This window comes from Equus asinus, chromosome 8 (assembly GCF_041296235.1).
Source record: "Equus asinus isolate D_3611 breed Donkey chromosome 8, EquAss-T2T_v2, whole genome shotgun sequence".
Lineage (NCBI taxonomy): Eukaryota > Metazoa > Chordata > Mammalia > Perissodactyla > Equidae > Equus > Equus asinus.
Window position 1 is genome coordinate 98,705,188 of NC_091797.1, and position 16,393 is coordinate 98,721,580.

The window sequence follows — 16,393 nt, forward strand, 5'->3', positions numbered from 1 at the left end:
AAACACCCCTCCTAGACACAGGACCTTCAGGTGGGCGGACGGGGTGGCAGGGGACCTGAGGTAGCAGTTGGGGTTTGTGTTCTGCCATGGTAGAAGACCTGCTCTGCAAATCAGAATGCTGAGGGGATGTCACTCTTGAGAAGGGGGCACGGTGCTTAAAAAAGGTAAATGTCACATTCTGACATTTAGAAGAAATTTGACTGAAATTTAGTTAAGAGTGAGGACAACAGTGACAGGTGTGGGCCAGCAGGGAACTCAAAGCGGCCCCTCAGGACTCCCCCAGCTCCTCCCCAAGAGGGACCAGGGCCACTCCCCTCCCCATTTAGCCCCCCGCCCTGCTGCAGCACTGGCAACCAGGACGACAGAGAGAAAGCCAGTACCTGCCGATCCAGGAACCCTGCTTTGGAGGAGGTGAGCTGGGAGAACGATATTCGCACACAAATTCCTAGAGCTCTGGTACTCGCTAATGATGTAAAACTGGAAACCACCCAAAAGCTCAGCCGTTGGGGAGGGGAGAAGCTGCGGAAGTGTAGTCATGTTGGGTAATCTTAGCTCGCCTGCTGCGATTAAATGAGGGGCCCCAGGGGTCCTGTCCCAGAGCTCAAGGGCTGCCAGGGCCCGATCCACTGCTATGATCAGAACAGGTTTATCTATTTCAGGATTAGGCTAACACCTAAACTTGTGTCATGGGTTATATGAAGAAGACACTTTGCAGGTTAAAAACAAGTTTCAGAGCCACCTGACTGACATGCTAAGGACCCTTTCAGCTCCGACTCCCTCATTTGCCCTTTCTCTTGTCCAGGTGTCTGCCCTCCACGTGCTGGATGCTGCAGACACGAGGCTTAGGAATCCAGTCCCCTCTCAGGAACACAGTGGCTGTGATGGGGAGGGGCGCTCAGGCTGGCCAGTCACCTCCCACGCTGAGGGGACTTTAGAAGAGGAGCTTTTATGAATCCTGACAACTATGGGGATGGTGGGATGCGAGTAGCTTCATCTCAGCGTTCAGAATCACAGCAAAGGATAGTATTTCACAGTCCCCTCCCCTAAGGAGGGGGATTGTAATTGACATTTTGAGGATTTTTTTCACAGCAAAGTTGGTTAAATATTCAACACACAATCCCATGGCTCAAATTTGTTAGACATCCGGTGGTCACGCCTGCCTGCAGCAGTTTACCAAACCCACCTCCAAGCCCTGCAGCCTGGCCATGAACCTGGGACAGCAGGGCCCCACAACCCTCCCAGATCCCGCCTGTGAGCGACCTGAGAGCTCCGGTGGTGGCCGAGGGGTTGAAGATGATCTCGGCCCCGTTGATGCTGTACATGAGCCAGTTGAGGGGGTGGTGACGCCCAAAGCAAATGTTCACTGCGATCCTCCCGAACCGAGTCTGGAACACAGGGTGGCCCAGGTTTCCCTCCATGTAGTAGGACGACTGAAAGACACAGGGCCGGACGTCGAAGCCTCTGAGTTGTGAAATTTCCCTTTCCTTAGACTTGACAGAAAAGATGAACTAGCGCCAGTACTCCAAAAGCAGTACTCTTGGGTGTGACTCTAAGTTCCAAAATTTCAATATGCTCAAAAAAAACACCACCCCAAGGGGAAATCACGGTGGCAAGCATTTACCCACAATTTCTTTTGTGATGCATCAAAAAATCCCCAAAGCAACTTCCCACTGTCTTTCAAGGATACATTTTGGTTAGGTTTCAGTCACGGTACAACGAAAGGCTGAGGTTTGGTCAATGTTAACAGGAGTTGGTCAATGTCCTCACCAATCACGTGTCCCTATAAAGAACGTCAGAGCCAAAGGGACCGGAAGCTCACCCAGAGCAACCCTTGCCTGCGATGGGGAGAACACTGTAGTCTGAGTTGGCACGTGACTTGCCCAGCTGAAGAAGGCCGATCTGAGACTAGGATACACCCCCTGAAAGTGCTCTTCTCCACAAAGCTCTTTGGGCATCCTGCCTGGGGCTAAGGATGTCCCTGCAGGGTAGGCAGGTGGGACACAGTCCTGCTATCCCTGTCTCTCCACCTGCCCCCTCAAGGTGCTGGCTCCAGGACATTTTCATGGACAGTACCGAGGGGAGGGTAGAGGGCAAATCAGGGTCCCAAACAGATCTGCTCCCAAAGCATTTCACCTCTTCCCATTAATTTCAAAATCCAGCAGGGTCAGGCAGCACCAGGATGTGCACACATGGTGGACACCGAAGCAGATCCTGGTGCGTAGAGATGAGCCCTTCACTATCTGCAGGGAGCTAAAGATTAATCCCAGGACAAACAGGTGAGGGACACGTCTTCCCGCCTCCACCTCCAGCTGTTACTGAGAAACGCTGGGTTCTTTCTCTCCAGGGAACCTTGGCTAGCTCTGCAGATCCTTTCTCATCCACCTGACCAGACTAAGAGTGGCTGGACCCTCCACAATCAGGCAAGGCAGGCAAGGATGGGGGACATCACATCCTGAACAACTATTTATTGCAGATCAAGTTCAGATTTCTTATGTTAGGTATTAGGTGGAGTTCATTCCCCGCCTTCAAATGTCCATCCCCTCCAACCTTCCCACCCACAAATTGGCGTTAACCAATCAAAACCACTCCCCTAACCCATACCCTGATCATGGGCATGAAGCCCCACCTAACACACATTCACCCACTGTCACCCAGCACATGGATGTGGCTGGCTCAGACCCCATGGGAGCCACGGACAAGGACCCCTACCCCCTAAACAAGGACTAGACTGTGATGAGCGAGGAGCTCAGAGCCTGAAAAGGGCCACAGGAATCATTTCACGTTTGTGCACTATTTATTTTAGTTTTAATTTATATACTACTTACTTTGAAGAAGAATTGCAGGAAGCCAAATCAGGTTATATTAAAAAAAAAAATGCCCCTCTGTGCTAAAGGGACTTGCCCAGAGTCCCACCTGACTCTCATCTGCCCATGTGATGCAGGGTAATGGTGGGAGGCCCCCGAGCACTGCCACCACACTGTGTTGCAGCACTGAATGACATGACATGATCCGACACAGAACTTCCCTCACGGAAAGGCCCACAGACATCTACATACGGAAAGACGAGCGAGCTGGGCTGGTCATCGGAGGGGCAGCTCACCTCGTTGAAATCACCCACTCTGGGGATGTGGTTTTTCCTGGTCTTTCCCAGGACTGCTCCAGAACTGGAGATCACCACAGCTGTGTTCCACAAAACGTCCCCGTGCTCTGTGTCTCGTTCCAGGATGGGGGATACCACCACCATGTCATGCTTCTTTGCCAGCTGGAAAGATGATGAATACAGCAGAGTCCTACTTTCAAATCAACTGTCAGTTTTTTATTAAAGAAGTCAATGATCCTACTAAATAACTAGACTTGGTTCAGAGCTCTCACTTGCATGTTTCCTTTGGAAAACTAAATGCCAGTGTTGTCCTGTTGCCCAAGCTTAGTGAAATAAGAATCACCACTGTCCTTGTGCACTGTTGGTGCAGCTGCTGTGGAAAATAGGATGGTGAGTCCTCAAATATTAAAAATAGAATTATCATGTGATCCAGCAGTCCCACCACTGGGTATATACCCAAAAGAACTGAAAGTAGGGTCTTGAAAAGATATTTGCACACCAATGGTCATAGCAGCACTATTCACAATAGTCAAAAAGTGGAAGCAACGCAAAACTCCATCGATGGATGAATGGATAAATAAAATGTGGTATGTCTATATCATGGAATATTATTCAGCCTTGAAAAGGAAGGAAATTCTGTCACATGGATGACATGGATGTCATCCTTGACATGGATGAACCTTGAGGACATTATACTAAGTAAAAGAAGGCAGTCACAGAAGAACAAATACTGTAGGATTATGCTTATGTGAGGTTTCTAAAGTAGTCAAATTCATAGAAACACGGAGCAGAGTGTTGGTTTCCAGAGGCTACGGGTGGAGGAGAGTTGTCTAATGGGTATAGAGTTTCAGATTTACAAGACGAAAAAGTTCTAGAGATCTGTTTCACAACAATGTGAATGTACTTAACACCACTGAATGGTACACTTAAAAATAGTTAAGACGGTAAATTTTATGTTATGTGTTTTTTACCACAATAATAAAAAAAAGAATAATCATCATACTTCTCACCTATATATAAAAAAAAAGACAAAATTCTTTGACACCAAATTCTTTTTGTCTCAAATATAAACATCAGTACCTGGTGACTGTCAGGGTAAGCAGCCCCAGACAGTCATTTGTCCTCGACTCTAACTAGCCTTACTCTGGCCTTAATGACAGGAGAGAGGGAGAGGCACAGTGGGCGGAAGGCGATGTCATGAGCCACATAAGGGTGGCCGTGGGCCCCCGGCCCTCTCAAGGCAGACAGGTGTCCCTGGCACCAGTTCTCATTCCCACTCTTCCTTTTCTCTTCCTTGGCTCTGGTTCAGCTGTGTCGTCTGTAATCACCTCCTAACTAGTCCCCTTCCTCTTTTTTCCTTAGCACAGAATCAAGAGCCTGGTGGCTGAGACATTTTTTCCTATAGCCTGAGATCACTGGTGTCTGGAATCACAACTCAGTATTGATAGAATCACTATGATTACAGTTCTGCTCAAAAAAACCCTAAATATACGTACAAAGTCTGAAACTGGACATGGAGAAATGAAAGGAGACCTTTGGTTTGAGGTGAGAATAAGGATAAGTTACCATTGGTGACCGCTTTGAATGTTATGGGTTTTTGATAACTGTTTTATTAAGATAGAATTCACATAGCATAAAATTCATTCTTTCAAAGTGTGCCCTTCATTACACTCACAGAGTTGTGCAACCATCACCACAATCTAATTTTAGAACATTTTTATCATCCCAAATGGAAACCCCGTGCCCAACAGCAGTCACTCCCCCTCCCCACTCACCGCCCTGCCCCTGGCAACCACTGATCTGCTTTCTGCCTCTATGCATTTGCTTATTCTAGACATTTCATATAATGGGATCATAAAACATGTATTATGAGGTTTTAATAAAGAAAAATGAAGACCAATTTCTACACTGATGAGACAGGCCATGGAGAGAAGCCTACATAACTCAGGCAAACGCAGTTGGAATAACAGAGCTCTGGACAAGGAATTGACTTGTCCCTGGTCCCTGATTGCCAGCTCTGCCACTCACCGGCTGCAGAGCCTCCTATGGGAGCCACCCCCAGGCTCCCCCTCCCTCGGCTGCAGCTCCCTCACCTGAAAAAGCCATTAAGGACCCTTTTGGCTCTGAAACTCTATGATTTTAAGTGAAAGTGAACTAAAACAGGGCAGCAAATAGTCTTATCTAATCTAATCTGGCGAAACAAGCACCAAATGGGTACATTTTCCATGGTGAAAGGCCCACTCTGTCACCACGTGTTTGGCAGCTGCTGCCAGAGGAGCAGTTAATGTCCTACCTTCTGACAGAATCTGGTGGTGGGCCCGTCCTCTGCCGACTCGGCAAATTCTGTCCACGGAAGCTTCTCCCTCGTACAGAAGAAAAAGGGCATAGCTGTGAAGAGGAACAAGGTCAGAATCATATCCAACACTCTGAGGGGGGTTCCTCGGCCCAGCAGTGGAAGGTCTTCACAAGAGAACATGGCCCCAAGTGCCTTGGCCTGGCTTCTGAGTCCCATCCCCGGCTGTGGATGCTGGCCAACCCTACCGTCCTGGGCTTCATGGCAAAACAAGGGGCTGGGCCAAATGGCTTTCCTACAGTCTTAAAAATGATTGCAGCCGGGACTTGAACAGGTATTCGCACACCCATGTTCATAGCAGTACTATTCACAATAGCCAAAAGATGGAAGCAACCCAAGAGTCCATCGACGGACAAATGTGTATAGCTGTACACTGGAATATTACAGAACCTTAAAAAAGGAAGGACATTCTGACACGTTACAACTTGGGTGAACCTTGAAGACATTATGCTAAGTGAAATAAGACAGCAGTCACAAAAGGACAAATGCTGTATGATTCCATTTATACGAGGTCCCTAGAGTCATCAAATTCATAGAGACAGACAGTAGAATGGTGGTTGCCAGGGGCTGGGGGAGGGAGAATAGGAACCCGTGTTTCACGGGTACGGAGTTTCAGTTTGGGAAGACAAAAAAGTTCTGGAGATGAATGGTGGTGATGGTTGTACAAGAGTGTGAATGTACCTAAAGCCACAGAACCGTATGCCTAAAAATGGTTAAAATGGTAAATTTTATGTCATGTATATTTTACCACAATAAAATTTACATATATATATTTTTAAAAATTTGCAAATGGTACAGCCCCAAACTGTTCCCAACCAGCAGATCCCAAGCTGCCGGCCAATCTGCAGGTTGGTAAGAGCATGGCCCAGACTCCGGGGGGAAAGTATCAGAGGGCCACTGAGGATGGCACTGGGCCCCTGGGTGGGCGTGTCACCATGGGAACGCTCCTCCTCCCAGGGACAGGGAGGCGTACTTCAGCATCAAGAAAAGCCACTCACTTAATGACCCCATAGGAAGCTCTGGAACCACTGGATGGGCTGAGCACTCCCCAAGGATAAATGCATTATTTCTATGATCTCTGGCTAGATGCCACCAGGAAGGAGGCCAATTCAATAGGAAATTTCATTAAACTAACGGATTTTTATTTGCTTTTTTTTTTTCCAAACAGCGGGTATATATAAATGTAGTAACAATTCAAAGAACACTACACACATCAGGTTCATCAGAGGCGGATTCCTTCGTGGGGAGGGAGGGGACAGTGATGGGCTGGGCACCAGGGACCTTTGGCTTTGTGTTCCATTGGTCTGCAGCCACGGCCACACTTGGAACTTCTGTAAGACTCACACTCCTTAACATCTGCCGGTCTGATGGTTGTGAACTGGTATCGCACCGTGGTTAAATATGTGTTTCCCTTACCACCAGTGAGTGAGGGGCCCTGTTTGTACCCTTTGCCCATTTCCTACGGGGTTGTTTGATTTTTTCTTCTTGATTTGGAGTTTTAAATTCCTTGTTTGGACCAATTCTGTATACTCTAGGCCTTCGTCCTCCCAATAATCCAAGTCCATTGCTTTGAGGGCCATTAGCCCAACGGAAGTTTCCAGATGCTCGCTATTGTTCTGCTCGCTCTGAACTGTGGGAAGCTGTGTGATGTGACTGGTGAGTGCTTTAACTGGTCAAGGCATGGTCTGTGTAGTCTGTTGAGGGTAATAATTGTAGCTAACTTTTCCCACACGCCAGCCACGTGCCCAGCACAGTGCCCAGCCTAGTAATGGGCAGCTTGTCCCAAGTCCTCCTGCGGAGTAGGTGTGACTCTTCATTTCACAGAGAAGGAAGAGAAGTATCAGGCTCCCAGTTCCTTCCGGTCTCAGGAAGCCCAGTCCTAAGATGACACCAGTGTGAAGAGACCACCAAAGACACCACCACCACGTCAGCCACCCGAGGTGGTGGCCCCACGGAGGCAGCTAAGTGGGCAGCAGGCTACACAGCAACAACCCCAGGGGCCTTGGCACCAGGCTCAAGACGCCCCAGGCTCGCCTTCAGTGAACAGGGATGAGCTATTTTAAGGAAGCCACCAAAAAAGCTGTTGATAACAAAAAACGATCCTTAATGACCATTCATTCTCAGCTTTCAGAGCGTTAGGAGAGACTCAAATGCCCCAAGAGAATAAAACCTCCCTTTCTGATTTCATTTCAGGTGGCTAAGCTCTCCAAATTTCCCCATTTCCATTTTAATGGCTTCTTTTCCTGTTTACACAACTACTGCAACATAAACAAACTTTCAAAAGAAGGATGTGGAACGGAGCTTGGGGGAGGCCTGCTGCAAAGTCCCAACTATAGTTTTCAAGTTAGAGGGTAAGGGGGCTCCCCATTCATTGAACCAACACTCCCGAGAGTCAGGCTCTTGCCTTAGACCCGGCTCCGCCCTCCGCAGCTGCCGGCCTAGATGGGGAGAGCTGACTTAGAACCTGTCGTGGCTGCACCACACCACACAGTGCTCAGTTCTGCACAGGGGTGTCCCCAGGGCCCCCAGGGGAGGGGTGTCTGTACTAGGCCTTGATGAATGAACAGGAGTTTTCCAGATCCAACAAAGGGAAGAAGTTGGTTAAACCATCCAATAAATGTTTTTTAGCATCTGTCACATACCAGGGATTGTTCAAGCCACCAAAGATAGAACGGGAGCGGGGGAATGAATAAACAAAAGGTGGTCTCTATTCACACAATGAAGTATTATGACTCCACTTATAGGAGGCCCTAGAACAGGCGAATTCACAGAAAGAGAAAGTAGCACAGAGGTTACCAGCACTGGGGGAGGTGGGGGAGCTATTGTTAAGTGAGTACAGAGTTTTTGTCGGGAATGATGAAAAAGTTTTGGGTATAAATAGCGGTAATGGTTACACAACTCTGTGAATCTATTTAATGCCGCTGAATTATACACTTACCAATGGTTAAAGTGACAAATATTATGTTTTGTATATTTTACCACAATTAAATTTTTTAATATAAAAAAGTAGGAGTAGGGGTTGGGATGGGAAAAATAAACAAACAACACCTAGGGACTGACCTCATAGAGCTCACAGTCTAACGGAAGAGGCAGACCAACCAAGAGCATCGCATAACATGAGGGAAAGTACACGTGTAACGAGACGTGAAAACCAGGTGAACTGTGAACAGATAGAAGACTGGACACACACCTTTGCTCTTTCCCAAAATCCCACCAACAGGGAAGTAAAGGGATTTTCATACAAAGATATAAACCCACAATGACAGGGTGCTGAGGAACAACAGTAACAAAACATGGGAGGCTGGAGAGCAGAGGCTACTTGCAGAGATCTTAGCAGATCTTTCAACGCTGAGTCCTCCCAGTAGTGGAGGAGGCCAGGAAGCATCCCACTCTCCACCACGGACCCCTCGAAAGCTCAGGAGCCAGAGGCACCATGTGGCTCTGAAGGTAGGGAAGCAGAGGGGCGGGGTGACAAACAAGAAGGATTGGTCACAAGTCTGCTTAAGAAGCAGTCAGAAGCCCAGATCCCTCGTCCACTGTAAGAGGCTGGGACGTGCTCCTCACACCCCAGCAGAGGCTGGAGGCTCATTTTCCAGAGACAGTTAAACAGAGGGTCTCCAGCCTTGGAGAAACCAGAACTGACGGAGGCAAGCAGAGTGTCAAAAACAAGAAGGATTAAGTAAACATTAGCACACTAGACTCCTCTCCTCTTTCTCTTCTTGGCAGGAGATTAGAAGAATCTTCTCTGGGGAGTCCAACCAGCTTGAAAACAACCACCCAAAGACACCAACACAGGGATTACCTAATAAACAGCTAGGCCGGGTCATCCTACCATGAAGCTCGGTGGAGGAGCCCCTCCCACAAACTCAAAGCTTGCAATCAGCTTTTTAATCCCCAATTCTTAAAATACAAGCAATCGGGGGAAAAAAAGATCAATTTGAAGTAAGCAGGGCCCATGCATAGAGAAAAAAAATACTACTTAATATCCTCAGAGATAAGATATTACAACCATAAAAAAAGAACAGGAAGTGATAAAACAGGAACTCTCAGACCAAAAGAACTCTTGTAAATTCAATTCAAAATATGATTGCAGAAATGCAAGACTAAAGAGAAGGTTAAATGACAAATTAGATAAAATCTACCAGAAAACTGAGCAAAAAGACAAAGAGATTTAAAAAATAGGAGGAAATACACAAGAAAATTATGGATCTAGTCCAAGATTCCAACATTCTAACAGTTAAGAATATTAGGAAGAGAGGAGAGAAAATCACTAAAGAAACAATATAAGAAAATTTCCTAGATCCAAAGGACCCAAGTTTCTAGACTGAAAGAACCCACTGAGTGGCTAGTATATGGATTAAAATAGATACATGCAATGGCACATCATTAGGACATTTGAAAGTCTTCGAGAAAAAGAGTTCCTACATCCTTCCAGATAAGAATAAACATATTATAAACAATGAGTCATAAATCAAAATGGCTTTAGACTAGTCAACAATGCCAGAAGCCAGAAGACAATGGAGCAACATGTTGAAACTTCTGAAGGAAAATTATTTCTAACCTAGGATTCTATACCCGACCAAACTATTAAGCAAATCATAGCAGGAACATATTTTCAGATATGCAAGGTCTCAAAAAGTTTACCACCTATGTGTTCTTTTTCAGGGAACTACTCAACCAAAATGAGGGAGTAAAGGAGAACAAGGAAGACGTGGGACAGGAGGAACACAGGAGCAAGGCTCGGGGTGCGGGGAAAGCCCAGGACAACAGCCATGGAGCCAGCAGACGGGGCAGTCAGAAGGCTCCAGGGCAGAGTCCTTCTAGGAGATAGAACTAACAGACTGACCAGGTGTCTAAACCTCTGAAGGGGATTTAGGAAGCTGGAAGAAAGTCTGGGGTAGAATCTTGGATAAGTATGTAGAAAACAAAGCAAACTCCAGGGAAATCAGAAAGTTATTCAGGAGAAGAAATCAAAGTTTACAAAAAGGCATGGCAGAGAGTGGATGGGGGATCAGAAGGGTACACGTGTGGAGGGGGTAGAAGGAGGCAAACGACGTATGCTGTCTTCTTCCACAGCAGGAAGTCAAGAGATGACGCAAAACTGAAAAATTAGGAAGCGGCAACACAAACAAAGGTAAATTCCCAAAGAATCAGCTAAGAGTAGAAAGTAGTTGCCTCTGGGGAGGAGGAGAACTATTTTTTGGTGACGGATCTTGTAGACCCATTTGAGTCTAACCCACAAGCATGTATAACTTTGATAAAAATAAAAATGAAATAAAGAAAAGATACGTGGTACCAGGAGTATATAAAAGGGATGTAACTCTAGACAGGGAGGCAGGCTCTGAGCTGAGATCTGAAGGTTGAATAGGGTTAAGACGGCTAGCGGAGGGGGACACATGTCAGGTGCAATGGCCTGGGGGGAGGGAGAGGTGCCCTAGGGGGGTGAAGGATCAGGGACATCAGGGCAGAGCCCAGCAGAGATGAGGCCACAGAGGTGCGGGAAGGACAGACTACAGAGCGCAGAGTCAAATTCTGCAAGGATCCTTCCTAGAAGGTGTGAAGAACCAGTTAGAAGGGGCCAGAGTAGAGGGCACAAGGGGACCAGCTGGAGGTGATTACAGAAGCCGAGGCGAGAGGTAGGGAGAAAGGAGCGAATGGATTTAGAACGATTTGGAAGGAAAAACTGCGGGGTTTGTGGGAGGCAGGAAGGCCGGGGTTCCTGGGTGTCTGGTGGTGTTGACAAAGAATCTTTCTATGGGTGAGAAAGGAAAGGAGATTTTTAAAAAATCAAGTAGCAGACAGTCTTGGTGACACGGAGATAATACACTATTGTTTGCAGGCGGAGGAGAAAGCACCCAGAGAGAGACTTACTCCATGCTTCCTGGAAACAGATGATGTTGACTCCACACATTGCAGCCACCTCTACGATGGCCTCCATGCGTCTGTGTGCGGCAGCGACCTGGCAATTTAAAGAGTGAGGATTAGAACCCATTTAGTTCTATTGGTTAATATCATTTTCATAACTGATCCCAATGCATGTGGAACAACAACCCCCACCCAGCCAGCTGCGAGATAATGAGTAGGGTGGGGACGTTCTGAAACATCATACTGTCATCAGGTCCAAAATCTGCAACAAAAGCTGAAGGTGCAGAGGCTTTGGGGTTTCACACGCACTGGGACTCTGCCTTTCTGAGCCTCAGTTTCCTCACCTGGAGAATGGGGAGAACACCACCTGCCTCGTAAGGTGGCTGAGGTGTGCATAAGGATATGTGTTGCTCATTGCAAGAGGGGCCCACACCCAGTGGGCCTACCGCACACCATCCCCCGGGTGAACTGCTCCCTTGTCCCAGGACACAGTCCCCTTTCCACCATCCTGCATTCAAGGCTTCGGGGACGCCTCATCTGCCACTTCTAGTTTCCTGTGTGTATCTTATCATCAAATGACTGGCCTTTCCCAGCTGTGCCCCCCACCAGGATGTGCTTCCTTCTGCCACCCAATCTTCACTGGATGTGTTATCCGTGTCACGTGTCACCCATAGAGGTGCAACTCTCCTGGCAAGGGGCCGAGTCTCGAGGTATCTCGGCACACCCCTACCACAGCGCTGTTTACACTGTGCCATCACGTTCCTCCACTATCTGTCACTCCCATGACCCCCCGAGCTCCTTGGGGGCAGGAGGAAAATGTCCTCCTCTCCTCAGTGTCCTCAGCACAAAGCCTGGCTCCCAAGAGGCATTCAGAAGTGTTTGTTCATAAAGACGAGAGAAACCAGGCTGAAAACCCAGAGAGCACTAACTCCTTCCGATGCTGTCTCTCTCCTGCGAGACTGTGCACACGAGCGAGGGCTCCACGATGTTTGCTGAGTGCTGACGGCGTGCAAAGTGTGCTTCTAGGCGCTGCGGGGTGAGGACAGCATCCCTGCCCCTGACACTCGGGGATGGTTGAGGGGACATATTCACAATCAACTAATCCAGAGACAAAAAATGAACTGAGAACCAGAAGTCTTTTAATCCAAGAAATGCAAAGGAAGGACCAAGGTGAAAGCTGATGTGGAACCAGACCCGGTCTCCAGCTGACCTGAGGTTTCTTGAGAATCCCTAAGAATTCTCAATCACGCTGTATCCTGAGGAATCCTCTGCAGAGAAAGCCTTGAAAGTCTGAGCAGCTGGAGGAATGCTCTGAAGATGTATAGACAACACATCGCCTGTGTCTGTGACAACATGTTACTTTAGGGAAATACAAGATGCTGTCACACTCGTATTAACTGTAAGGTCATAAGAGAATGCCTGTCATGTTCCCACAAGCCCGCAGGCACCATCAGCTGACAGACATCGGGGTATAATGAGTCCCTGCCCTTAGGATCAAGGCAGAGGAACGCACGGAGGGACACGGACAGGTCCTGACCGGTCTGTGCTGGCAGGCGGCCTTCTGGCAGGAGACTGAGAGGCAGAGTTCCATGGCGAGATCATGAGCCAGCCAAAAGGGCACCCTCCCCATTGGTAAATGGAACAATGGATCAGTTGCAGGAGAGGAAGTGGAGGGGAAGGTGGAAAGAACAGAGAGGAAGGAGAGGAAAGCAGAGAAAAGGCAGGAGCCAGAAGAGCCAGAAGAGCCAGAGATGCAGACTGGAGGGAAGGGGGACGGCCAGGGCCACCACTCCAGGTGCCTGTGGACGCAGAGAGAGCGGCCAGACGGGGGCTGTGGACGTGTTCAAAACTCAGAGCAGCCACGGCCGCGTTTATGTATTTATGGTCAAAAGAGGCCGCACCTGTTTTGCCACAGGGGCATCCGCAGGGAGGGGGGTTCTGCTCTGAACCAGCCCCACACGCACGGTCTGAGCTGGCCTCAGCTGCTCCTCTGCCGCCTCAAAGGCATATCCCTGCAGCTCAAACTCCCCTTCGGAGGCGGCTTCGAAAGCCCTGTCAGGCAGATCGAGCTTCCTAACGGGCAGGAAAGAAGAGAGGAGACATTTGCATGAAGTCCGCTAAATTTATACTCCCGCCCTGGGCCCCCACCGCCCCCCGGCCCTGTAGTCATTTATCAGGTAGAGAGGAAGTTGGGGCATCCTGGCAAGAAGGCACACAGAGCAGTCCAGTGCCAGGGCCCATGCGGGAAGCTAGAGCGGGTGCAGGGAGGGAGGGCCCGGCCCCAAGAATGGAATGAGGTCACTGAGCCTGGACTTCACCCGGTAGTCACCGGGGAGACTTCACAGGGAGGCCGCACGGTCAGGCCCCGCAAAGCGGGCAGAGGGGGTGGCAGGGCGACTAGTCGAAAGCTTGATGTTACAGAGTTGCTGAAATCAGGGCGGGGATTTAAGTTTCAGCAGTCGGCACAGAAGGGAGGGAATGGATTCCCAAAAATGTTGTGGACTAGAGTCAGAGGGCTCCGCTGAGCCTGGGGGATGGGCAGGCTGCGATAAGAGTGAGGGGCTGTTGAGAACGAGACTTAGGAGGCTGCTGAGTGGAGAGGCCAGGACTGATAGCACGACTGAGGGTCCTGTGGCCCTTTGCCACTAAGGATGACAAGTCTCCAGTGATCCCCACCGCCCTGTCCTGCCGCTGCTCCCAGTGGGGGAGGCAGCAGCTCCCTGCCTGGTGCTGGGTGGGTTTGGAGGGGCCCAGGAGTCCGGACCAAAGGCCCAAGTGCTCATCCTGGTTTGTAGATTATTAACAAAGGCAAGTGGATTATTTATGAAACCTCCCACCAAAGTGACCATTGGCCAAACGGCAAACACCTCCTGAGGGCTGTTGCATGTCCAGCGCTGAGGCAAAATCCGCAGGAGCACAGGACGTGGCCCCTGGCCAGGAAGGCCTTACCATTTGGGGCGAGATGGTTATGAAATACCCAGAGAACACATCAAAAAATAACTTGACAGCCATTATCTAATAATAATATTTCTCTCCTACTTTAAGTCACTTTCTTAAAGACATTTCTTTCAAAATCACAGCCCTGTCAGCCCAAGCCCCCTGTCGCCGCCCCTGCCAGGCGGTTTCCATGTGACGGCCCTGACAGCTCCAAGTTGGGTTCCACCCCTGACAGTCAGCTTGCTTTTCAACTAGTCAGGGTTCCGTCAGCTTCACAGGTTAGAAATAGCAGCAGTGCCCACACCGCGCCTCCTGTTGCAGTGACTGCCTGAGACAGACCTCTTGCCCTCAGCCAGAAAGCCCCGACCCCAGCAGGCCTGGGCCCAGGTCAAGTCACCAGGGTGGGCAGGAGAAGAAGAAGGATTGTGTCTGTTTCCCCTTAGGCCTGAGGGCCCGGGAGCCACACTGCCCTTTGGCATTGATCCCAGGGCCTGTCCTCAGCCTCTGCTGTCTTTCCCCATCCACTGCCTACAGCTCTCCACTCTCCCCATCTTTCCACCACCAGGAGCCCCATATTCCAGATGCACAACCTCCCTGCCTCGTTACTGTCTATGCTGAGTGCTGCCTCCAAGCCCCTACCCCAGCTCCCTGTGGACACTCTCCTAGGCCAGAAGTGAAGCCAGCCAGGCTGCTTTGCCCTCTTCACCTTTGCAGAGTGCTGCCTTTGGGAGTCTACCTTCCTCAGCACCCCCTACTGTCTGGTCACTGCCTGCGAGGAGTGCCCGACCGGCCGTCATCCAGGTGGTCCATCACCGCGTCCTGCCCTGCTTGGCTTGGAGAACTCAACTAACACTCAAGCCCCATTCCATAAACAAGTGCTGTGCCCACCAAGGGCTTGGCACGGGGATGAGGTGGGGCACAGACCAGCCACCACCCAGAATGGGCAGAGACCAGCAAATGAGCCACAACCTCACACGGGGTCGGGGGGAGGTGGGAGTTACCCTCCAGGTTCCACGAAATCCTCCCTTGGTCCCTATAGTTGGCTTTCTGCCCCTCTGCCCCTCATCCTACTACTAAGGCCCCCACCCCTCGTGGCCTCACCTCCAACTTCAAGGAGGAAAGCCCACCACTTTCCGTCCTGGCCCAACACACCCTCCTGTCCTTTCCCCAGGCCCCCCGCCCCTCCTCCGGGGTCAGGGCAGACTCACTCGAGAGAGCCCAGCTCCTACCTCCTCTGCAGCCTGTCGCTTCTGGAACTTCATCTTTCCCCCTCTAATGGCTCTTTACCATCAGCATTTTAAATAATTAAACCAGAGCTTTGTTACAAAAGAAACACATGCTCATGGGGGGAAGAAAATCAAACAATGGTAAAGGGTATCAAATGAAAAGTGAGTTCCCCTCTTCATCCACCCCCCCCCACAAGCCCCAGTCCCAAACTTCAGAGATGACCCCTCTTAACAATATTTCATGTATCTTTCCAATGTTTTTCTATTGTGTGTGTTACACATACAATGTCATCTTTCTGTATGTCCTGCTTTTCCACTGACTTGCCCTTTTCACTTAACAATATACAGAGCTTGGACATCTCTCTGTGTCTCCTACAGAACTACCACATCCACCATTAAAGCTGTTTCAGTCTCTCCCATGAAAAAAAAACAAAAGGAAAGAGAAAAAAAAGAGAAGAGAGCGTGTGCTCTACACAGGTCCATCTTGTTACCTTACTCGCTCTCTCTCCCTCCCCTGTGTAGGGAGCTTCCTGGAAGTCCTCATCTCCCACACCCTCTTCAGCCCCCTGTTCCCTGGTCCCCACTCCCCACCTCAAAATGCTACTAGCCTTCTGGTTGCTGAAGCCAGTGGACTCCTTGCTGCCTTCATCCTACCAGACCTCCCTGCACCATCTGACACTCTGTCCCTGTCCCGCTCAGCATCCTTGCTACCCGCCCTAGGATCCTCCCACCCCACAGCCTCACTTTTGGAGTCTCCCACAAAGTCTCCACTTCCTCTGACTCTTTAACGTTGTGTTCTCCAGAGTCCCACGGGGTCTCTCCCACTCGCACCCTCCCCTCCTCCATCTGGAATGACCATCTCAGGACAGCTCCCAAGCCCGGCTTCCTGTCCCAGGCTCACCTCCACATGGT

General features: G+C 49.5%; 1 protein-coding gene across 2 annotated transcripts in view; it reads right to left on the minus strand.

Moving 5' to 3' along the window:
* The window catches only part of UPB1 (beta-ureidopropionase 1), a 28,592-nt gene that overhangs the window by 8,939 nt on the left and 3,260 nt on the right, over positions 1–16,393 (minus strand). For both annotated transcript variants that reach the window (XM_014866284.3, XM_014866283.3), the window contains exons 2-6: positions 13,220–13,391; positions 11,325–11,412; positions 5,394–5,488; positions 3,101–3,262; positions 1,261–1,430 (exon numbers count right to left, since the gene is read on the minus strand). In XM_014866284.3, coding sequence (XP_014721770.3) covers positions 1,261–1,430; positions 3,101–3,262; positions 5,394–5,488; positions 11,325–11,412; positions 13,220–13,391 — 687 coding nt within the window. The remainder of the gene's footprint in view (positions 1–1,260; positions 1,431–3,100; positions 3,263–5,393; positions 5,489–11,324; positions 11,413–13,219; positions 13,392–16,393) is intronic.